General features: G+C 34.7%; 2 protein-coding genes across 3 annotated transcripts in view; one reads left to right on the plus strand and one right to left on the minus strand.

Moving 5' to 3' along the window:
- Positions 1–25,583, plus strand: part of LOC145314679 (large ribosomal subunit protein bL20-like) — a 184,246-nt gene that overhangs the window by 136,707 nt on the left and 21,956 nt on the right. The gene's annotated exons all lie outside the window — the stretch shown is intronic.
- The window catches only part of LOC145314675 (signal transducer and activator of transcription 5B-like), a 160,437-nt gene that overhangs the window by 16,367 nt on the left and 118,487 nt on the right, over positions 1–25,583 (minus strand). Inside the window, exons 2-16 of the mRNA XM_080154688.1 lie at positions 24,531–24,602; positions 22,945–23,014; positions 21,838–21,891; positions 21,360–21,446; positions 20,597–20,741; positions 19,971–20,047; positions 19,068–19,202; positions 18,403–18,504; positions 17,792–17,917; positions 12,649–12,719; positions 4,428–4,489; positions 3,738–3,802; positions 2,992–3,105; positions 2,258–2,316; positions 195–266 (exon numbers count right to left, since the gene is read on the minus strand). Coding sequence (XP_080010814.1) covers positions 195–266; positions 2,258–2,316; positions 2,992–3,105; positions 3,738–3,802; positions 4,428–4,489; positions 12,649–12,719; positions 17,792–17,917; positions 18,403–18,504; positions 19,068–19,202; positions 19,971–20,047; positions 20,597–20,741; positions 21,360–21,446; positions 21,838–21,891; positions 22,945–23,014; positions 24,531–24,550 — 1,259 coding nt within the window. The 5' untranslated portion in view covers positions 24,551–24,602. The remainder of the gene's footprint in view (positions 1–194; positions 267–2,257; positions 2,317–2,991; positions 3,106–3,737; positions 3,803–4,427; positions 4,490–12,648; positions 12,720–17,791; positions 17,918–18,402; positions 18,505–19,067; positions 19,203–19,970; positions 20,048–20,596; positions 20,742–21,359; positions 21,447–21,837; positions 21,892–22,944; positions 23,015–24,530; positions 24,603–25,583) is intronic.

A 25,583-nucleotide genomic window follows, 5' to 3' on the forward strand; every position in this document is an offset into this window, starting at 1 on the left:
AAGTGACCGACACTTGTCTAGTATTAGCATGATATTCCATATTTCCAATAAGTCTATCCAATATCTGTCTATCTATCTAATTATCAATCTATCTCTCACCTAAAAGTGACCGACACTTGTCTTGTATTAGCATGATATTCCATATTTCCAATAATTCTATCTAATATCTATTTATCCATCTATCTATCTCTCACCTAAAAGTGACCGACACTTGTCTAGTATTAGCATGATATTCCATATTTCCAATGCCATTTAGAATATCTCCACTGTTAATTTTAAAATAACCATGTTTAAAAAAAAATTTTCCTCCAAGGTAAAGATCCCCCCCCTCCCTTATTAAAAGCGAAGCTTTTCTATAATTAGGGTCGGTCCGTCCGTACGTCCGTCCGTCTTTTCGTTAATTTAGGCATGTTAGAATTGTCCTATCGATTTCAAACTTTGCATGGTGATTCCTGTAGTAGTTAGGTACGATTTAGAAAGCGTTGCAACTCTATAATCGTTACCAGAATGTCCGTACGTCCATTTTAAACATGTTGATTTTTTTACTTTTTTAATTACAATTTTTTATGTGATAAAATCATCCGATTGATCTGATTTTTAGATTACTGATTCCTATTACAATAAGGTACAATATTATGAGCGAAGCATCTCTATAATCAAGTATTAAAATGTCAGTATGTCCTTAAACAGAATTCTGTATTTAAGAAGTTTTGCAACAAATTTACGTATAATTTTGTCAAACCTTATATTTTCATATTTTGTATATTCAGTTCTGACACTCAACAAAAGTTAATGTTCGTCTGTCATATCGTTTCAGTGCTTCGCTTTTATGGAAGTTGTCATCCTTGTTTTTAAAAAAATTGAAGGTGTATGTGTGGAGGTGGATTGATAGTTATACGGTCAAAGGCTAATCCTCTCCATTATTTTTAATCTAATTAAAAAAAATTAGGAGGGGAATCTAAGAGCTCAATAGAACATTTCGAAGCAAAAGTATAAAACTATTGTAGATATAAATCCCAAAAATACTTTTTTAATAAATAAACGAATTATTTTCAAAAAAAATAAACAATAAAAAGAGGCAACCGTTTTCAAGACCTTAAATGCACAATCACATACATATTATCATTAAAGTTGTAAAACGGAATTAACCTATTTTCTATGATTAAGATTTATAAAATAAAGAGGGGTAAGAAAAACTTTTATAATATTAAGAAACCATAAGGATGAATAGTAACAAAATACAAATTCATTCGTAATTTAAAGATCAAATATTTCTTTTTTCTCTTAATTTAATATTTTTAATTGATATAAAAAAAATCCTCTAAAGAAGAATAAGAGTTTATTATAGAATTAAAATTTGAAACTAACCTTTTAAAATTGAATTAATGATAATTGAAAAATCAATAATGACTAGATAAGATTAAGAGGAAATTTAATATTTTAAAACCAATAATTCAGAATTTAAAATGACGTTATTAGTTTTATTTAACCACTTATAAATATTTAGAGCGATAAATGTATAAGTATAGATGTATAATCCAGACAAATACTTGGCCCAAATGTTGAAGACCCTTTTAATAGAACTTGTGTTTTTTAACAGTAATAAAATCTTTTTAACTGCTCTATATCTGAACTAATAATATATTGAATATACGTGTCGCCGTAAAAAAAGGTGTAAATTTGGCGTATTAAGAAGCATCAAAAGGGCTTCTTTAAAAATAAAGATACCTTTATAAATAAAATACCAAAATAAATACATTTTGATTAACATGGAACGAATTGACGTACTTATCGAACGTTTTATTTATATTAAAAAAATCATGTAAAAATTATATATACCTTTATATTTAATAATAAGATTATTTTGTTTGATGGTGAATATCATTATCTAAAATCCAAAGAGGGAGGGAGAGAATGAGAAAGAGAGATTTAGGAAGAAAGAAGAGAAAAAAGAGAGAAAGAGTAAGATAGAGAGAAAAAGAAAGAAAGAGAGAGTGAAAGAGAGATGGAAGAAAAAAGAGAAAAGATAGAGCAAGAGTTGGGAAATATAAATAACTCTTCTACACAAACTTTATAAACTTGTTTCTGCATTTGGTAGCTTAAATTTGATTGGGGTAAAGGTTGGAAAGGGGAATTACAACACAAAATATTATTTTCCAATTTCAGGAGTCTGAATTTTGTTTTGTAGATTCCCATCCACTTAAGGCCTATAATAATATTTATTTTTGTCTTAATTCAATTATAACATGGTTGTTTCCTTGAGTAATCTTCTTTTCTCAAATTTGGTTTGTTGGGTGTTTTCAACAGTTGATTCGCCTTGACAAATTAAATAAGTTAAACAGATTTTTTTGCTCTGATGGCCATGTTTTAGACAAATATAACAAGTCTAACCTAATTTTTGATATTACAATCACTATGTTTCGTATAACAGAATATAAATAAGCTTTGCAAACGTCTCAAGACACAATACATTACTGCAAAAATTTAGTTTGATATTTTTAATTGATTTTGTTGAATTTTCTGGTTGCCAAAAATGAAGTAAACACATATTTTTTGGCTTGATGGCATTGTTCTACTTAAGATTAGAAATTTCAAACTTTAATTTACAGAAATGAACTTTGATGTGTTAGTAATGAATCTTCCATTATGATAAATACCCAGTAACCAGGGTTAGTTAAGTTAGGCAAGTTTTAAAATTACAAGGGCAAATAGGCAGTAAAATACCGCTTCTAAACGTTGAATTGGTTTTATTCTCTAAATCTCCTTTATTTCTGAAAATTTAAAAAATTAACCTTAATAAAAATATCAAAACTCAAGAACAGCTTATCTAGCTTAACAATGAAAAAATTACTGCCTTTTAAAATTTCCAAGTTAGAAAAAAACTTATAAGCAAAAGTTGCTAGGTAAATAAAGGGACAAAGGATGTAAAATATGACTGACTTCTCTATATCTGGATATTCTTATCAAAGAAACACTATTTGTAGACAATACCTGTGATTCAGAAATAATGCTGACAGTGACATTAGGACTGGCCATATGGACGTTCAACTGACCGCCAACCAACAGACGGACAGTCGCAGTGAATCTGGTATTGGTTTTCATCACCTAAAATCATCATTAAATAACAAAAAAGGCAGGACGTTTATTATTTGTGTGTGTGTGTGTCTGTAATAATAGATCTTGCTCTTCTTTACAGGGAAGCTTCGTATAGATCCTGGGAAGGTTATTACTTTTCTTTACTAACCCCCCCCCCCCACACACACACTCCGACATTCAGTATTTGAAGTAACTTTTTCAAAAGTTACTTTTAAACACCGAAACTCACACCCCCCTAAAAAATTGCAAATAAAAAGGAGGGATGGTAGTTTTTTCCTATGCCTAACTCTTGCGGGAGACCTAACCCTTCCCAGTAGCAAATACAATCTAACTAAAATCTAAACAAAAGTAGTAAACACAAACGAAAAAATATCCCTCCCTTCTTATTTTCCATTGATTTTAAAAATAGGGGGTGGGGTGTTAAGTGCTCAACAGGTTCTTTAAGGCAATAAGTCGTCTTTATTAAAAGTAAGAAAACTATAAATATTCAGGAATAAGGTTAGGCCAACAAGCGAAATAAATCTAAAAAAATATTTATTTGAGGCAGATAAAAAGGTCGTTAATTCTACTAAGAGTTGCACCCCCACAAAACAGCTGAATATCATGAATTTTTCGAATTAATATGATAAATATTATATTACCTGAGGAGGTTGTTTTTCAATGATGAAAGTGCCAGTAACTAGATTTGATAACAAGTTCGAGAAACCTAAAAAAAATATTTGGTAGAATTTTTCAAAAAATTTTGGAAGATTTTTGAAATTGTATTAATTTTCTAGGGGAAGCAGGGAAGTATCATTATTTCCCTCTAAAGTTTACCAGCTTCCAAAGGCAGAGTTTCAAACATTTAAATTAAGGAAAGCTCTATTACAATCCATTCCCCTATCCCATAATATTTTTGAATTGGAAGTTTAATGATTGGTTCATAATTTAACATTTGTAACTTCAGCTATAAATAACGTAGCAAGGTTTTATTTGTCTGATCTAAATATCTAGGAAATTGCTGGCCCTAATGGGCTGTACTTTTCGGGGAAACTTTATAAATGTCTTTGTATGTTTTTAGGCTATGTCTAAAAGGTCTACAAAGTAACAGGATCTCTGTCTGTCTGACTATGTGAACGGAAAGATCTCGACAACAGCCGAACCGATATAGTTCCTATACATTGTAGCTTTTCATAGGTCCTTGGAAGGTTTATAAGGTCACCACCAACCTCCCAAGAAAAATTACCAGCAGATATTTGTGGTAAACAGCTGATCTTAACGAAGATTGAAAAGAAAATATTTTACGTGTCCCTAGAGGCCTCTAGGGGCGTAACAACAAATAATGTATTTACCTTCCATGAGGTCAGGTAGAAGGGTTTGAGTTGGGGATTGTTGAAATCTGGAAATCTCTTGCCTATAACAAAAATACATCAATATTTTGCATCTGTAAAAGGGTGGCTGACAAAGACATCGGACTCAATTACTTAATTTATGATACATAGGAATATTTAAGTCAATTATAATCTAAGGAAGTGAGGAGACATTGGACTGTTAAGTACACTAGTGTCCAAAGTTTACAAACACGATTTCTTATTTGTTGAGTTAAAAACATTGGGTACTTTTAATTAAATTTTAGTTTATTAAGTTTAGTTTAGTGTCCAAACTTTTCATTATTGGGTTTATACATCAATTTATCGTCTATTGTCTTATCCCCTAAGATCCCTGAATAATACTTTTAATATCAAAACCGTTTCGACTCTACTTTTCTGACAAGACATCTATGCAACGTTTTATATTTATCTATGTCTTTATTAATACTTATGTGATTTATATATGTTTAGGTGTTTCAAGATGATGCCTGTTTATCTATCTATTGTTTAATTTTATGTTAATAAAATTATATATGATCATGCTTATAAATGTTGTGTTGTTTATTTATTTATTTGATTATGGTTTTCATTGCTGGACTAAAGTGTTTATTATCATTCCAGAATCAATTACCTGTTTGGGGTTTTAAATATATGTTTATATTCCAGATTATGTTAGAACTAGCTTAAAGATGGATGAGTAAAGTATTGGTGTAAAAAGTAGTGTGCTAATAAGGATTGTGTAGTAATAGCCTGTAAAAAGGTGTGCAAAAACCCCGGATAGGAAAGCAAAAATGGCGGAGAACTGTAAGGTAGGGGCGGAGGCGCCGAATTTGAATAATTTTCAAACCTATGAAGCGTACAAGAACAATGTGTTACTATGGAAGGGGATAACGGACTATAAGCCCGAGAAGCAAGGGGCGATGTTGGCATTTGCGGTACCCGACGAATCGATCACCTTTGGTAATTTAATCCAAACTGATTTATTCAATGTCCACCCGGTAGAATCTTTAATAGGGGATCCCGAGGGAGTCGATAAAGTTATCGACTTTTTAGATGGGCACATAGGTAAAGAGTCAAGGATAGACGAACTAGAAGCGTTTGACAAGATGTTTAACTTCAGGAGACGTCCAGGACAAGCAATTTTAGATTATCTAAAAGAACATGAAAGATATTACAATAAATGTAAACAATCTGGCATAACTTTTACGGATACGTGTAGCGCGTTTATGGTAGCCCTAGCAGCTAAGCTCGATCATACACAGGCTACTTTAGTAAAAGCCGTGATCGACATTGAAAAAGAAGCTGGCAAAGGTACAATGTACACTGCGGTTAAGCGAAAAATTAAAGAAATGTTGTCAGATAGCCTTGGCAATATTTGTGGTAGCGATCCAATCAATACGAGCACTGAAGCTTTTATTGCAGACCACCAGGAAGCTTACGCAGCGTGGCAAAAGAATAATTCATATAAAAAGAATTACACAAACAATTATAATAATAATAATAATTATAATAACACGCGAAAGTCGTCGTCCACGGTTCAGAATGGCGCACGTAACGTTCCCAATAACAGGGATGCCAACATGAACCAGATAAATCCCGCAACTGGTAAACCACTAAAATGTAAATATTGTGGTTCATACAGACACTTTCAAAGGGATTGTCCGGATTATAAGAAATCTCAGAATGGACAAAATAGCGGAAATAATACGCAAAACGGCGCAAATAACACGAACCGTAAAAAGGGAAGGGTGTTTTTAATACAAACACAAAATTCAGATGAAGAAGATGCACTTCTATCCCAATTTGAGAATGTCATTCAAGAGCCAGAGGATGAGAACGATGACAGCCAACCAGACCAGGTTGAAAAGGTATTGTTCACGACGAATAAGGAAGAACTAAGCAGATTCACAGCCGAATCAATCAACTGTGCGGCATTAGATTCCTGTTGCACGGCATCCTTGGCTGGAAAGAAATGGATGGATATCTTCCTGTCATCAGTTCCCAGTGAGCTTAAAAATCAAATTAAAGGCCCATACAAAAGCAAGAAAACGTTTCAATTCGGAAATCAAGGGATTTTGCCAACAATGCAAGCATACACAATTCCCATCATAGTAGCAGGAGAACGTCATCTCATAACGGTTGATGTGATAAACTCCGACATACCATTGCTCATGTCCAAGTCACACATGAAACAACTAGGTATCTCCCTAAATATGGCAGATGACACAGCTACAGTCAATGGCAAGCCAATAAGAGTAGATACAACATCTGCAGGACATTTCATTCTCAACCTATTTGGAGACAATGAACACCAGGACACAATGCTAATGCAAGAGATTTATTCAGTGAATATGTTAAAGGAGAAGGAGGAAACACAGCTGAAACTTTTACAGAAACTGCATAAACAATTTGGTCATAGACCAAAGAAAGTGTTTGTGAACCTGTTGAAATCGGCAGAGCAGTGGGATTCAAAATTTAGTGCAATGATTGACAAGATAATCGATGGATGTGAGGGATGCATTCTTAGAAAGCGAAACCCTGACAAGCCAGCAGTTAGTCTTCCAATGGCAAAGGATTTCAATCACATACTAACAATGGATCTGAAGAAATGGGATGATAAGCATTATGTTCTATATTTTGTAGACATGTTTACGCGTTATACAGTGGGCTCAGTGATAACCAATAAGAAACCAGAAACAATTGTTGCGAAACTGTTCTCTGATTGGATAAGATATTTCACAGCACCTGATATAATATTGACAGATAATGGAGGAGAATTTGTAAATGAAGCAGTAAAGGAAGCATGCGCAATGCTGAACATTTACCATGCCACAACTGCCGCATGCAGTCCCTGGCAAAATGGCCACCAGGAAAAAGGTCATTCAACATGTGACAATGTAGGGCAATGTCTAGAAAGGGACTATCCAGAAATGCCTCTAGAACAAGTCATCGCTTGGGCTTGTGCTGTTAAGAACTCATTGACAAATGTTTATGGATATACAGCATTTGAACTGACATTTGGCAGAGCTCCAAGGTTACCAAGTATTATGACAGACCCGATCCCAGCCTCGCAGGTTGAACCGACAAGCAGAGCCTTGATTGAGAACATCAAAGCTATACATGCTACGAGAGCTGCCTTTGCTAAGGCAGAGAAGTGTGAGAAGTTGAAGTTAGCTCTCAGGCTAAAGATGAGAGCAGTGAACAGAGATTACAAGCCTGGAGAGCTGGTATACTACAGGAGAGATAAGGATGATAAATGGCTGGGGCCAGCTAAAGTCATCTTTCAAGATGGAAAGGTTATTGGAATAAGAACATCATCCAGCTATGTCAGAGTGAGTGCCAATAGGCTATGGCCAGCAGGTCAGACACTTTCCGAAAGATTGAAGGACGAGGAAGAGCAATTGGAGAAATTAAAAAGAGGCGAGATAATAGAACAGAAAGCAACAGTGAAAGAGCAAAGAAAGACATTCAAGATGGAGGACTCTTCAGATGAGGAGACAGAGAACTTTCAAGAAGCAAGAGAAGAGGCTGATGATGAAACTGAAAAGGATAAAGCAAATGATGCAGAAGAAGACAGAGAAGAAGCAACTGGCAATGAAGAAGCCCAAACCTTAGCGAGTCCAGAAAAATTCAAGGCTAATCAAAGAATTGAGTTCAAGGACAATGGAAAGTGGGAGAGAGGCATTGTACTTGGACAAGCTGGTAAGAAGGTGGGCAAGTATAAGCACTGGTATAATGTGCAGCTAGACTCAGGTAAACAATTCTCAGCGGATTTTGCAAGGCAAGAAGTTAGAAAAGAGACGCAACCTACAGTGGAAGAACAAGAAGAATCATACAACATTAGACTTGACAATGGAAAGGAAGTCACAGCGGAAGCCAATGAAAACTTGGTAAGCTTAGATGAAGAGCAAATACTTGCAACTTGGGTACATGAAGAAGTACTGGCAGTAATGATGCCGAAGGAGATGAAAGATTCCCCAGAATGTATGGCAGCTAAAGAAGTAGAGTTGCAGAAGCTAAAGGAATTCGACACATACCAAGAAGTCAAGGATGAAGGACAAGGTAGGATAACAACTACCTGGGTGCTTACTATGAAAGGCAAAGAAGTTAAAGCCAGGCTGACAGCTAGAGGATTTCAAGAGGAAGATGAACACCCAAAAGAGTCACCAACGATGCAGAAATACTCCCTAAGGATCCTTTTGGCCATTGCATCAGCTAAAGGATGGGCAATAGAAACCGTTGATGTAAAGAGTGCATTTCTCCAAGGTACACGACTGGAAAGAAAAGTGTATGTCAAACCACCTAAAGAAGCTAATGCAGTTGACATTTTATGGCTGTTGAACAAATGTCTTTATGGATTGAGAGATGCAAGTAGGCAATGGTACACAAGGGTAGAAGATGTACTCACAAAACTTGGTTTTGAAAAGTGCACTTATGATTCAGGATTATTCTTTCTGATGAAAGATGATGTACTGGAAGCATTAGTTGGACTACACGTTGATGATTTTCTGAACTCAGGAGGAGAGTATTTTCATACGGTCATTCTACCTCAGATTTTAAACACCTTCATGGTAGGTAAGTCGGAGCGTGGAAGCTTTATGTATACAGGATTCCAGCTGAACCAAGACAAAACTGGTGTGACTCTAGATCAGTCTGAATATGTAGAAGGAATAACAATTCCGGTACTAGAACCGCAGAGAATGAAGCAGACAAAGGCAGATATGACCTTTGATGAGCTATCTTTATTGAGAAAAATGACAGGGCAATTGAACTGGACTGTACGTTCTACCCGTCCGGATCTGTCATTCAATATGATTGCTTGCTCAACTCACTTTAAAGGAGGCACTGTTGCTGACCTAAAGTATGCAAAGACTTCTTTGGTAAACCTGAAGAAAAATGATGCAGTGTTACGTTTCTCAAACTTGGGAGACATAAGCAAGTCTGAGATTTGGCTATTTACAGATGCTTCCTACGGAAACCTGAATGGTGGTACAGACAGTACACAGGGGTATGTGTTGTTCTTGGTAAGACCTGAAGATGGCAGGTGTGCACCCATTGATTGGAGAGCAAACAAGATTGATAGAGTGGTCACATCCACTCTGGCAGCTGAAGCTATCAGTTTAACTAAAGGTCTTGATGCTGCTATTGCCTTCAAGTGGACCTTAGAGCAACTGCTTGGAAAGGAAGGTCAGATACCAGTCAGAGCCATCATTGACAACAAGGACACATTTGAAAGTGTACATTCTACCACTGATGTGCAGGAGAGGAAGTTGAGGAGAGAAATTGGTGTGATCAAACAGATGCTAAAGGCAAAGGAACTTAATCAGTTGATCTGGTTGGAAGGAAAATACCAGATTGCTGATCCATTAACCAAGCTTGGAGCAAATAGCCAGAATTTGGTGGAATCAATGCAAAGTGGGAAGATTCCAAAGGAAATCTTTGATGCAGTCAAGAGACTGTAAAAAGTCTTATATGCTTTAAAAGTTTCGTTTCTTAAGCCTAAAGTATGTAAAAACAGTTTATTTGTACATAGCTCAATTTTACAGATTTTATTCATTAATAAATAAAAACAATTCCAATTTTTGTAGCATAAAAATTGCAAAAATTCTGGTAATAGTGTTTAAAAACGCAATTTTATTTTGATGTCTCACTAAGTATTAGGTGACAACTTTCATTTCAATCTATTAAAACGATCAGGAATGTCCGATACTTTGCACCTGAATACGCATAAAATTGAACGCGGCATAATGCGCGTCACTAAAAATTCTTCGCTGCGTAATTACGCACAGATTACGTGTCGTAAAAATACGGAAATAGTTAATAAAAAGCTTAATAATGTGAATAAAATAGAATAATTTTACGTTTTGTGTATTTTTTCAAATATATAGCATTCAACTTTGAATACTCAACTTACTAACACGTAATTTGAACTGCTTTTTAAGGTAATGAAAAACCTTTTTCTAGAAAGTATATTTTTCTTTCTCAAGTTTTTTTGTTTGTTTTAAAAATACACTAATTCGTAAGTTTACTTCTATTCTAAATAGTGAACAAAGTTTGATCTCTAATTATCGAGTTTATAAATTGCGAAAAGTTTGATATAATTTTTTGTTTTGTTTGCTTTTATGAATGTTGATAATATTCAACAGAATTATTTTATTTAGCCTTTTATTATTATTCACATCCGTACGTTTTAGTCTATTTAATATAGTGACTTAGTTTCTTAATTTTACTCAATTTTATCAATAGTCAGTTTTAATATAATGACTTGTATGAATGCTCAGTAATGAAAACCGCAAGTTAATAATTTAGTTTCTTAACTTACAACATAAATCAGTTTTTTTTTTCGAATCGGGATTGCTGGGGTGTATTTAACACAATATACATGCTATCCTAATTCTAGTGCGACATGGCTGCTATGGAGATTGCTTTCCAGAAGGAGGTGAAGTTGGCCGAGGGTACCACCCATACCTGCCTCTCCGACATCGAGGAGGGAGACGAATGGTGCCAGGAGATCACTTGGATCACCGTATGCGATAAGGATGCTGGCCAGCTTATCGATGTGCTGCAGTCCATAGTAGGTCGTACCTCCCCTCAAAGGGTGAGTGTACCAGGGTTGCAGCAGTACGCTGCAGTGCTCCCCGTCGAACGCCTCGAGGGGCTAGTAGACAGGATCATGTTAATGTTTGCTGGTACTATACATCAAGTAGTGATACCTACTCTGAGGTATGTGCCAGCTGCATTCATGTTCTGGGAAAGCATCACCCGAACCAACGCATTCATTTGGAGACGTGCTGTCTCTCATGGTTGCGGTGTATTAAATTTACACCACAATTTCATGATCCGTCAGGCCCGTGAGTGGGCTGTCCATGGACCGTGTTACGCAGAATTTGCCGCTGACACGGGCCTGGGGACGGCATTGTCTGCGGAAGGTGCAAAACGCTATGAAGCTCGTCTTCTGCGTTTGCACGTGGCCGGGTTTGATGTCGAGCACCCGCCGTCCATCCCAGTGGGGGATGAGGCGCCGGTCCCACTATGGGCTACGGTGGCGTATTGTAAGAGCCGTAGCTGTACAGAGTTATTGGAGGGCTTTGGTTACCAGATGGTGATGCCCAAGCAGTGGAGGAAGGCGAAGGTGGTGGCGCCGGAGAAGGGGGTGCAAAGGCCAGATGTGAAGGAGCCGGTTGTGGTGAAGCCGGTGGTGGCGAAGCCGGTTGCCTCCAGGGGTGCCAAACGGGGGCGTTCAGTTTCTGTTGGGCAAGACCAGGGAGAGAAGGCTGGGCCGGCTAGGTCTGCTAGAGGTCGTGGTAGAGGGCGTGTGGCTAGAGACATGAGTGGTCATGTTATAACCACTGTTCCCATGGAAATTGGTACTGCCAGGGCCATGGTAAAGCAAATTACCGATCTCAAGGCCGGGATCCGTGAGCGCAATGCTGACCTTGACAGGCTCCATAGGGTTCGGGCAGAGTTGGAGAAGGAGCTCGCCAGTGCCAGGGAGGATGTTCGTCGCAAAGACAATGTTGTGGCGGTGTTTGAGGCCAGGTCCAGGGAGGAGTCCAGAGCGCTTAGGAGGGAGAGAGAGGTGCAGTATGAAGAAACGAAGGAATGGCAGAAGCAGAGAGAGGATTGGCGTACTGAGAGGCGTGATATGTTGCGTATGTATGAGGAATTACATGCTAAGCACCATGTGCTTAAGGGGCAATTTCAAGTCTTTCAAGAATTGGGTTCCAGGAAGGCCAGGAAGGATATGAAGTAAGGAGGGGAGGAAGAAAAGAAGGAGAAGAATAATATTTAATGCAACGTTTTATATTTATCTATGTCTTTATTAATACTTATGTGATTTATATATGTTTAGGTGTTTCAAGATGATGCCTGTTTATCTATCTATTGTTTAATTTTATGTTAATAAAATTATATATGATCATGCTTATAAATGTTGTGTTGTTTATTTATTTATTTGATTATGGTTTTCATTGCTGGACTAAAGTGTTTATTATCATTCCAGAATCAATTACCTGTTTGGGGTTTTAAATATATGTTTATATTCCAGATTATGTTAGAACTAGCTTAAAGATGGATGAGTAAAGTATTGGTGTTGGCAGCACATAAGGACCCTGTTCCATAAGGTACTTGGTGGTTATTTCAATCTATTGGTGCTTTAGATTTAACTCTGGGTTTAGGCCATAATTATAATAAAAATTCTTACCAAAATATTTCCAGTTGTTTGACAAATGTTCTAGAAGTCCATAATATCTCAGCTATTCCTTCACACCATTCCTGAAATAATATTAACATGAGTTAAGAATCGCCCTATTAGTTTAAAACACATAAATTTTTATTCAAAAAGCAAAGTAATATAGGTATGCATTTCATGATCTAGGTTATCAAACATATTATAATTTAGAAATAAAAAGTCAATAATGTGTTGTGTACCTATTGTACAGGGAATCTCTACAAGAAAAAAGTCGGAGAGTTGGTAGAAGTGACGTATAAACAGTTGATAAATCAACAAGAGAATCTTCAAAAATAATCAGCTGTTTATCTTTAAGAGCAGTCGAATATTTCCCTCATTACTCTATAACTCACTTTGTTCCTGTTCCGTACGGCTGTAGCTAGGGGATTTTCTCAGCTGCTAATAAAGATAAACGTTTTTTTGTGTAAAGATTGCTTTTACAAACGGGCAACCAGTCTATCAATTACTTTTTCTGTCAGTCCGTCTTATTATTTGAGATAAACGGATGAATAGAATATCAATGTCAAACTCAGGCTTTTCGTAGATAAAATTCTCAAAAACTCCCTTTATACGTCTGTCTGCCTGTAATGCTAAGTATAGACTTAAATGAACTTCGCTACTTATGAATGTTGTCATCCTTGTCGTATAGACATGTACATTGTTTACTTGGTAACAGAAATGGATGTAGAATATACGTGGATATTGTGACAGGGATAAATTGTCCTCAATTTAGGTTGCTAACATGGATATCATATATTGATCAGTTCGTTCATCCATCAGGAGGACAGGGGATGGGGTAAAGGGGGTGTATGGGATGGATCATTATTTTAGCCCGCTTTAAGTTTCACTTTAATAGAGTACATGATAATCTGGTGTAGGATCCAAGTGATAATAAATCCATTGTAACAGATATTATTAGTTGTTACAAACTGTAACATGATAACTTTAAACTTCACAAATTTTGGTGTTTTACAATTATTTCAAGAAAATGAATTTTGAAACAAGGACGTCAACATTAATAAGTAGTGAAGATTAGAATATAAATTATTAAAAAATATTAAGGCAGTTAAAAATCCAAACCACGAAGCAGCAAAGTATATCAAAAGAACGTAATTTAAATAAGTTTTAGAATTCTAAACGCTTTTTAATCTTTAATGACAGCCGAGTAAATTCCATATTCTAGCTTTAATAATGTCAGTTAGACTTATAAGTTCAATTATGTTTGATCTTTGATATAATTAAGTAGTTTTAATTAGTTTTTAAGCCAAGGATCAAGGAATGAAAACTAAGTAGCTAGTCACGTCGTATTTTTACTAGGGTTGGGCCGGATACCGGATATCCGGCTGATTTCTAAACCCGAATATCCGGTTTTGGCCGGATATCTGGCCAACGTTCGATATCCGGCAAATTACCGGATATCCGGCGTCAAAAATCAGCCGGATATCTTATAACCGGATAGTTTTAATATCCGGTATCCGGCATTGAAAATGACGGGATATCCGGCCGGATAACCGGCAAGACCGGATATCCGGCCCAATCCTAATTTTTACAGTAGCTTTTGATAGTTTATTTTAGGTTAGATAAATGTTAATAATTGCCCCGCAGGGTTAGAGCCCCCCGCAGGGGCTAGAGAAAAGCTAATGTGAAAATACGACGAAACCTGCTACTTCGTTTTCTTTCCTTGATCCGTCTTTAATTTCATTCCTAATTTAACAGATTTTTCAAAAATAGCTCAATAATAGCAATTGTCAAAAATTTTGCTATAATTTGAAACCTAAATTAGCTGTATTATCCGCACATTGCAACACCAACAAATGCATAATGCTAAGATAAAGCAGATATATATTATAAAGACAATTCTATGGAATTCAGATCAGAAAATATATTTTCTAATTAAAGATTATTTGACATATTTACACTTTAAATTAAGGGGTCTAAATGGATAAGACAATGGCCGATAAATTGATGTACATCCCCAATGATGATACACTAAAGTAACCCTTTTGTAGATTTCAATTAGTGGTTTAAACATTTGGACACTCAACTTAATGAACCAAATTTTCAATAAAAGTCCTTAAAGTTGTAAAGCGAACGAATAATAAAACGTTATTATAAATCGTAGGGGGCCCATGTAAAAAAAACAGCCCATTGTCCCCTTCCTTCCTGCAGGAAATTAATTCATATGAGCGAAGCTACTGTCCATGACACTAACGTCAGGTCAAACGTAAGGGGGGGGGGATAAATGGATGATTACCTCAAACCCCAAAATTTTTGATTTTTAGTTTTATACCCCCCCCCCAAAAAAAAAAGCTTGGACGTCCTTAACTACCTCTATGAAAAAATGAAATATAGATTAACCCCTCCCCCAATTTTTATTTTTCTATTTTTGACTCCCCCCCCCCCAAAAAAAAAAAGATTAAGTCAAATAACATTCAAGGGGAGCAATGTCTCCTTTTTATTCCAAACCCCCGAGGTATTAGACAAAGTAACCCCCTATGGACAACCAATTCGTTGATTGCCCGACCTTTGTCTGGAAGTCTTAGCTGGGCATGGTGATGAATAGCGCCTGTTTATGAGCCAAAACATTTCGCCTACTCTTACTTATGATGCTAAGAGCCTGACAAAACATTAGTAGGTAGCAGTTGTACTAGGGTTGGGCCGGATATCCGGTCTTGCCGGTTATCTGTCCGGATATCCGGTCATTTTCAATATCCGGCCGGATACTGGATATTGAAACTATCCGGTTACATGATATCCGGCTGATTTTTGACGCCGGATATCCGGCCGGATAACCGGTAATTTACCGGATATCGAACGTTGGCCAGATATCCGGCCCAATCATAGTTGTAACGTCTTGAGTATGACGCGATGTTACGTCCATAAACTGGTTTACACACATAGACCAAAATAGATTATTTATAATAAATAGAATAACTGATTTTAGCTAGTTAAAAAAGTACTTTATCTCAAAAGTACACTTTAGATAAATAACAACACAGCAATCACAATGAAAGTGTTAAAAATAGCGATAACAAATATTTTTCGAAACAAGAACAGTAAAATATTGTTGAATAAGTTTTTTTTGTGTGTTTTAACAATATTTACCTCAATTTTACATATTTGTCATTCCTTGTCACGTTGAAATAAAGTTTGAAAGTTGGAATATTTAATTAGAAAACAGAAGGATTTAACGAAAAATTGGGGAAAAAATGACTAATAAGGAAATTGAAAAAGAACTAATAAATTTTTTTTTAAAGACTATATATCTTATATTCAAGTAACAGTATGTCTGTAGCTTAAGATCCGCTGGACTGATATGATTCTCCTTTACAATGAAGATTCTTATAGGTTCAGGGAAGTTCTATAACCACTTTAGAGGAGGGTACCGCCAACTAGGCCGGGTTGGGCCGGATATCCGGTCATTTTCAATATCCGGCAGGATACCGGATATTAAACTATCCGGTTACATGATATCCGGCATTAGAAATCAGCCGGATATCCGGTATCCGGCCCAACCCTACCACCAACCCCCCAAAAAATATCCTAAAAACTAAAATTAAGGGAGTAGCCGCTAGTAAGTATAAATAAAATATTATACATACAAAAGTATTGAATTATTATTTTTAAATTGAACAAGGATCTTTAATGAGCTTCTGAAAGGATTATTCGACCTTTGTCCTTTCCCTGTTATGTAAATAATAAAAATAATAACATGACAATATGGGTTTTCAAAAAATACTGCAAAATATAAAGATAGCAAATTAAATTTTTTATTACAGGGAGGATGAGGACATAGGACTTAAAATTACACTGGTACCCAATGTTTTATAAACACGTTATCTTATTTGTTGGCTCAAAAACTTTAATGAATTTTCGTTGGTTCCAAATTTTTTCAACATATAATTTCAATCTATAGAAGGGGTAATCATAGAGGACGTTATCCATTTATCGGCAATTGCCTTATTCCTTAAGATGCCTGTACTTATTACTTATCAATGAATTTATTCAATGAATATGTCTATAAAAAATTTATTACTTTCATCTATGCAATAATCTTGTTTTAAAATGGTTTGTAAAATATAAGATAAGAATAGCACGAGCAGGGGGGAGGGCCTTGCAGACAAATGCCATGAAATCAAAGTGGTTAGTTGTCGGTAACATTGCAATAAAAGTATGAAAAAGATTTCAAGTTATCCTAACAGTAATAATAATTTTTAATTTTATCTTTAATTTATAAGCTATGAATAATAAAGTACTTCATCAAATAAACACCCAGACAAAAAAGTTCGTTATTTTTAGATAAGAATGCATCAATAATTCACGCAGTATATTTTGATGAGAAAATAAATTATTTTTTTCATAGGAATTAATTTGTTTATGCAAGTTGATGCCAGAAAGAGAGGGGACAATGGGCTGCTTATTTTCCCTAAAGTTTTATAATAACGATTTCTAATTCGTTGGCTTAACAACTTTGGAGACTTTTATTTAATTTTGATTGGTTGGTTTATTGAGTTGAGTGTCCAAATGTTTCAACCACTAATTGTAATCTAAAGAAGTGGTAATTGTGTGCATTAATATTGGCGATGTACATAAAATCGGCCATTGTCCTATCCCATTAGATCCCGGCAAGTTGATGCATACTCTACATTTTAAACATTTAATAGGCGTAAAGGAAATGGGAAAATGTAACAAGACAATTTTTTTACAATTGATACCTATAAAAGTAAAATAAATATTGACATTATTTTCTTTAAATTAATCATAATACCTACTTTCTTATTTGTATTGTCTTTTAGTCTGAAGCTTAAGAATTCTATCACTACCGAGTTCTCCCTTTTAGAAAAGCTTCAGATAAGTCACTGGTTGTTTTTGGATATTTCATTTTAAAATCTTATTATTAAGATGGTTTTAGGTTATTTTTTTGCCCTTTCCTACACCTTCGATATCATAACATTATATTATGATAAAAACTAAGTTTTTCTGGCGAAAAAGTTAAAGGCATAAGGGAGCCAAAAATATCCAATAATTCCTATGTCAAGTTGACAAAATCATAAGGCGTAGTTTTAATATTGAAGTTTTTTTTAATCTTACAAAAATAATCTATGAAAAAGTTTACCTGTATATTTTCTAAGCTTTGTGTGATCTGGAGGCCATTGCCAGCCAGCTGCTGTTCCCTCTTCCAGGCATCCAGCTTCGTATCCAGCACCTCCTTCTGCACTCCTTTCACACTCTCAAACACTCCCTACAAAATAAAATCTCAGTTGAAGTAACAGGATAACCGCTCAACCGATATGGATCCTTTTTCAGTAGAGCCAAAGAAAGGTGTATAATTATAACGGGGAAAGGTTCCTTCACCCTCCAAATAAAATCGCCCAAAGAAAACCCCTCCCACAAAAAATTGTGGAGTGCCCTTCTTCCTCCCCGCCCTTACCCATGCGTCTTTAGAGGCCTCTGGGGGCGTATCCAATAGTGTAAAAAGCGGAGGGGGGGCGTAATGACTTTTAAACTTAAACCGTGAGCAAAATGGTCTAAATATTGAGTTAGACACTTGAAATTAGGTACATAAATATAGTCATATAGGTACTACATTTGAATGCTAAAAAAATTAAAAAATTTTATATTTAGGTTAGATAAGAAAACCCTGCGGAAATTGGATTTTTAGGCTTTTTTTGGCCTGTTTTGGTGTAAAAACTCACTTTTAATTGTGTTTTCTAACCGCTTTTATACCTTAATCTTATCCTCTAAATGTTTAAATCTCTGAATAATTCTTGCAAGTTTATTGGTCAGGTCCATTTGCATTTTGTTCTTCTGCTCTAATGCCTTCTTTGTCTAAAAAAAAAAGGATGTTCCACTAAAAAAGTTTTAAAGGGTTGATACAGCAATAGATATATAAATGTACGTAGATATATTGACAGGGGAGTCGTCGATTTTGGTTGCTAACATAAACCACATTTTTGGTTAGTTCATTCATCGTGTAAGTGGAAAGGGGATGGGGTAAAAGAGATGGATGGGAGGGAGGGTTATCGTTATTTTAGCCAGCCAGGCTGTGACTATAACTTTCGTTAGTGTACAGGAAAATCTGGTGCAACATCCAAGCAATAATATATCGAATGATACTAATTTTCAAGAAATGTTTTTTAAAAGAAAAGTTAGGTAACAATTTCCTGAGATCTTGTGTAAAAATACCTTTTTCTTTAGGTTCTACGTGAAAAATAAACATTTTGCTTATACCTTGAGTGAAAAATTATCATTTTTTCCCGGGGATCGACGATGAATTGATGTAGATCCCCAATGATACAAAACTTTTTGTAGATTAAAACTAATGGTTAAAAAGTTTGGACACTAATTTGAACCAACTTATTTAGAAGTAATAAAGGTACCCAAAGTTTTACCTCATTATTTTCTCCTGTCTCACTGACCATCCTGGCATAGTTGCTGGACATATCTCTGAGCGAGTACACGTCCATGTTTATACTCTCATGCTCTTGCTTGATCCGGTTCACTTCGGTACTGATCTCTGTACGGATCTAGATATATAATAGATAGATAGTGAGTATATATCTATGTTTATACTCTCATGCTCTTGCTTGATCCGGTTCACTTCGGTACTGATCTCTGTACGGATCTAGATATACATCAGCTGATCGTAAAGCATGGTACAATTGGTGCGCAATTGCCGCGTAACATTGTATAACTTAAAATGTTGTCTTGTGTTGAAATAATATTAAAAATTAAGCAGGGGTGTACATTCTACATGGGATCCCCTGCTCAGGGGGGGGGGAAAAAAAATAAAAAATAAGTGGTTGGAGGGGAAAAAAATGTAAAAATTAAGAAAACTAAAAACTTTTTTTCCATTTTCACCCCCTCCTTGGTGAAAAAAAACTAAAAAATGTGTGGTAGGAGGGATAAAATAAATAAAATATAGAGGTCTTTAAATATTTTTCCATTTTCCCCCCTACTTTGTGAGAAAAAACTAGGGGGGGAAAAAAAATAAAAATTTTGTAGCAGGGGAAAAAAAATAAATCTTGTGTAGAATATACACCCCTGAAATTAAGTATTCAAACAAATATAGTTTAGTTCAATATATATGATAGATACATGGTGAGTATATATCTATATTTATACACTCATGCTCTTGCTTGATCCTGTTTGCTTCGGTACTGATCTCTGTACGGATCTAGATATACAGCAACGGATAGATAGATAGGTAAATATATAAATAGATGGACAGAAAGTGAGATACAAATCTAATAATCTACATAAATAAGTTATCTATGTAACAAAAATTTAAATACCTGATTTTTAAGAAATGCAATAGTTTGTCTAATCTGATGAATAAGGGCGGCATCGGAATGAGGAGGGAAGCTTTTACCTAAACAAGAAAATATACAAACATATGATACATGACCTATAAACACAATTTGATATAAGTAGCACAGCAGAAAAAACTAGGAACATAAAAATAGGCAGATAATGTCAAAAGATCTCTGAATAAGGGAAATTTGTCGGATAAAAAATAAATTCTAAAGCAATATTGATAAGCATTCCTAAAATCCGTAAATACACAAGGGAAAAAAATAGTCTTAACAGACATATTCTGAATAGGTATAAGATGCGATTAAAAATGTTAAAAAGTATAGACAAATTAAGAAAGCAAAAAGGAAACTAGAATGGATATAGAATTTACGTAGATATAATGATAAGGGAAAAATTGTCGCCAACTTCGGTTGCTAACATGGACATCACTTGTTAGTCAGTCAGTTCATCCAGTAGGAGGGGAGGGGATGAGGCAAAGAGGGAGGATAGAAAAATCGTTATTTTATCCAGCTACAAATTTCATTGTATAAGAGTACATGATAATCTGATGTAAGTTCCAATGAAGTAATAATAAATCCATTATAACAAGCTATATAATTGCTACCTTCAGCCCTAGCCACAACGGCAGCCTCCTGGTCAAGGCATTGCTTAACAGTGACGGCCAGCGCAGCTGGATAGTTCATGTATCTCATCCGCAGGGCGGTCAAGTCGTCCCGTAGCTTCTTCTTTATCAAGAAAGAGGCGTGGTCCTAAAGAAGAACAGGACAGATTAGTAGCAACACAATGACCGTAGCGTAACACGTTGTGCATCTTTTCGTTGTGATGATTGGGAGGTGATGGGTTCGAATCTTTAAATCGTGTCATAAAAATGATCCTTTTCATTCTAAAATAGGTTTACTTTTTTGGAAAACGAAATCTAGATAGGTATCCTTTTTTATATTTTATTTTGAATAAAATAATACCAAACCATAGAGGGGGAGGGGGGGGGGAGTCTAAAAACCTTCGGGGTTTTATTCCTAAGTAGGTACCTAATACATTAAATCTTTGTAATTCATCTTATCTTACAATAGGCATCAAAATTATTGTTTCTGGTCAAAAGGCAATATTAGGGAATTCTGTAATTGTTATTTATCGCACCATATTATAGACAGCTTTCCGCTTATATTTGAAAGAAAATTTTTATGATTAATACCAGTTTTATTAACCCTGAGGGGACGAAGGCCATGACTAACAAAACTGGCATCAATTTATGATTTATATATCTAAATATTCATGGAAAATTGTCTGTAATACGATGCTATATATGATTTTTCCGTATGGCTAAAAAAAATGGTTCTAATCCAGTGGTTTCGAAGAATATTCCTCACCTCTGGGAGTGCATTGACATACTCATCTAGCTTGGCAAACAAATTGTGGGAGAGATCTAGCAACATCTGGGGGCTGCTTTCTGGAATCTGTACAACACAAGTTATTACTTAGGTATTATCTTTGCAACGAATCCGCTAGTTTATCCCACTCTAGGTCATAGTATAGATGTTTATATTAAATGGAATCTATTGCTTGTATGTTATCTGGACAACGGAGGTTTATTAATGACAACCCCAATCGCAATTAACAAAATTACCCCGACAATGTAGATTTTAAAATTGGTAGAAAAGTTTAGAAATACAACAATTCTAAGATTCTAAAAAAGTTTATAATTAAACAATAAGAAATCGTGTTTAAAAAACATTAGGTATAAGTGTTATTTACAATCTAATGCCCTCGCTTGGATAAATAATAGCAAGGAATTCTTCTATGTATTAGTGTTATAATTAAAATAAAAATCATGAAGTAAAAACTTGCATTGAGTCCAGGTTTAAACTGGTCTTCTATCCAGTGGGCAAGGTGGAAGCGAACCTGAAAAAAATGACAATGGATATAGAATAGGTATACGTGGATATAATGACAGGGTTGCTAACATGGACATCACTTAATGGTCAGTTCGTTCATTTAGTAAAAGGGAAAGTACAGGGAGTATAGTTACTTGGGCACTACAAGTTTCACTTTATTAGAGTACAGGATAATCTGTTTTAAGATCCAAGTACCTAATAAATAAAAAAAAGACAAAAATTTTAAGTGGGGACACCTGCCATGTTCCTAATTCTAAGGGGTAGTTTCACAAAATGTATTTTTCCCTCATTTTTTCATCTGTTATAGTGAACCTATACTTTTATGCAGAATATTTAATCCTATTACATGCCATCAATCTATTACCTAAATTGGTGACTTTAACATTAAAAAATAACATATTTTTTTATGGTTATCAAAAACAGCGTCATAAAAGATATAAGGGGGGGGGGGGGAGTTCTGACACTTTTGCGTAAACAGTGATTATAGGCTTTGTCTTTGGACTGAGAGGATAGGTTATTAGGGATAAAATCATTCTTATATGATGAATTTCCCCCAGATTTAAGATTTTTTGGATAGGCCTCCAGGTTCCGGAGCTCCAGGCCTCCAGGTTGTCTCTCTACAGGTAAAAATGAAAAAAAATTTTTTTTTTAAAGAGTTAGATGTCAGCTTATGAGAAAAAGTATGTATGTTTTTTCTTCAAATTTATGAATAACAATCAAAAAGAAGTATATTTTGTTTTATAAGTTAACTTCTAACTCTTCAACAAAAATCTTATTTTTAATTTTTACCTGTACAGAGACCACCTAGAGGCCTGGAGCTCCGGAACCTGGAGGCCTATCCAAAAAATCTTAAATCTGGGGGAAATTCATCATATAAGAATAATTTTATCCCTAATAACCTATCCTCTCAGTCCAAAGACAAAGCCTATAATCACTGTTTACGCAAAAGTGTCAGAACTTCCCCCCCCCCCCCTTACTGTTGACACCTTGTAAAACTATGCTTTTCCGTCATTTAAAAAGAAATTTCTTATGTTAAAAGAAATGGATATTATCTGGTTACCTCCAAAGGAAAAGCATCTCCATAGATTCTCTCAACTTCACTATAGTGCTCTTTATCCAGGCTCCTGGTTCTGAAAATAGTAAATAACACATGAAAAGATAAAAAAAAAAGTAGATTAAATTAAACCCTTATATAAATAGCAAGGCTACTCTATAATTCCAAAATGTACGTCCTTCCATCTAAGGGGAACTTTGATTTTATCGGCCATTATGTGAGATAGACGGCGGGTTTTTTGAGAAGATTCCCCACACCAATGTGCATCTAGAATATAACCCACTTGGTCCATTTGTCATGCTACTAATGTCACATTTCTATTAATTAAAGCTTTTCTAATTTTCTTAATAAGGGGGGGGGGGGTTTAATGCAACCATCTCGTAATCAATGTATAAATGGCACTTAGAATTCGAATTTCGATATAAAATGTTGCATGAGTAATCCTTGGTAGGTCTATTTTCCCTAAATCGAACAAAAAGTTGAAAAAGTAACAGCTAACGGCTCAGCCGTTTAGCCGTTTTTTGGCTATTTTTAGGGCAAATCTGTCAAAAATTACGTAGAAATCAACATTTTAAAACATATTTTTGCTTTAGATCATGTGAAATGATACAAAAAATATTTTTTTTATATTTCTAGTACTAGCAACTACCTGCTAGAATCGTTTAAAAACTTTTTGGATCGGAAAAGAGCATTATGTGGAGAGAGGTTTCGTGATTTATTTCCATAGAAAAAAGCCAAAAAATTACTAAGCGGCTGAGCTGCCAGCCGTTAGCCGTTACTTTTCCAACTTTTTGTTCGATTTAGGGAAAATAGACCTACCAAGGATTACTCATGCAACATTTTATATCGAAATTCGAATTCTAAGTGCCATTTATACATTGATTACGAGATGGTTGCATTATGTTTTATTCCCTGTTAAAAATAAAATTTGATTTATACCTAAACCTTCCCAGGACCTATGAATAATGAGAAGCTACATTTTAAAGGAGAACCACATCAGTTAAGAGCGGTTAGCGAGATCCTTTAGTACGGACAGACAGACACAAAGATCCTGTTACTTTATTTTAAGGATATATCATATTAATCTGAGAATTAGGGCAAACTTTATCTTTACTTTGAAAACTAATCAAGATTATTGATAGTTGTAACTTGATATTTTGCATCTGTTTGTACAAAATGGATATAGGATATATATACGTGGATATATTGCAAGGAATTTGTTGTTAATTTAGCTTGCTAATATGGACCTCATTTGTTGGTCAATTCGTTTTTCCAGTATAGGGGAGGTGATAAATAGGGTGGATGAGAGATTTAGTAATTTTAGCCAGCTGCGAGTATTACTTTTTCAGAGTACATGAAAATCTGGTGCAACATCCAAGTAATAATATATTCATTTTGTCCAACAAAGATTATAAATAAAAGGATATTAGGATTTATTCCTCGTGTTAGTTGCCTAGTAATTTTAAATATTGATTCTTAGGGCGATAGGGTAGGAAAAACAATCAAAACACGAATCAGATTCTTAAGTACGTACCTAAATGGGGATGACTATCTGGTAAAAGTGGAAAAAGTATTTAAAAGTTATTGCTTACCTGTCCGAAAGTGACGTCATTTTAGGGCTAAGAGTTCGAGTCTCCCAGTCTTTGATTTAGAGACTTTGACTCTGTCTGAAATTTTGTAAAAATGTGACATTTTAAGGAAGAGTTCTTGTAGTTAATTTGAGCATGTTCAAAATTGTTCAATCAATTTCAAACTTGACAAATTGATTCTTTTGTGATAGTCTATTACATATAATTTTTAAAATTGCGTAGTAACTCTACAATCAATCATAAACAGAGAGTTAGTAAGTCCATGTAAAACATGATAATTTTATAGTTAAAGACATTTGATAAAATAATAAATAAAGAAAATAAGTGGAAATATTGACAGGGGGAAATTTGACGTCAATTTAGCCTGATTATGTGGATCATATTTCTTGGTCAGTTCGTTCATACACAGTAGTAGGGGAGGGAATGGGGTAAAGGTAGTACATAGGGAATATAGTTACATAGGTCATCGATACTTTATCAGAGCACATAAAATTCTGGTGTAATATTAAATTAAGTAATACTATATCGATTAAAAAAAATATTCTTATTCTACTCTCAATTTAATTTAGAATACTAATTTTGCAGGATCATTATAATAAGAAATAGAAAGGGGATATATAAGCGAAGCATCTACATATTCAAGACTTAAAAAATATTTTGGGACATACATATATTTATGGAATTTTCTTTAAGACTTTTCAAAATTGTGAATTTAATACATAAATTAGTTGTATACTTTATCTATATTGTAATCCTTATTTTAAAAAAAATATGCCTCTTAACTGTACAAATAAAGAAATATGTTCATTTTGTTATAAATATAATGTAATAGGTATAATTATTAAAATATACTTTTTTTATAAAAATAACAAATATCACAAGATCTAATACTTTAGGTATATATTTTAATCTAAAATCATGATAATTATAATAATAATAAACTAATATTAATATTTTTAAAGTTAGTTTTATCACTATAATATATTTATAATTCTTAACAATAACAATTCTATAATAAACTACGCCATATCATAACAATAAAATTCAATTCACTTG

This window comes from Acartia tonsa, chromosome 3 (assembly GCF_053477335.1).
Source record: "Acartia tonsa isolate MP-2025a chromosome 3, ASM5347733v1, whole genome shotgun sequence".
Classification (NCBI taxonomy): domain Eukaryota; kingdom Metazoa; phylum Arthropoda; class Copepoda; order Calanoida; family Acartiidae; genus Acartia; species Acartia tonsa.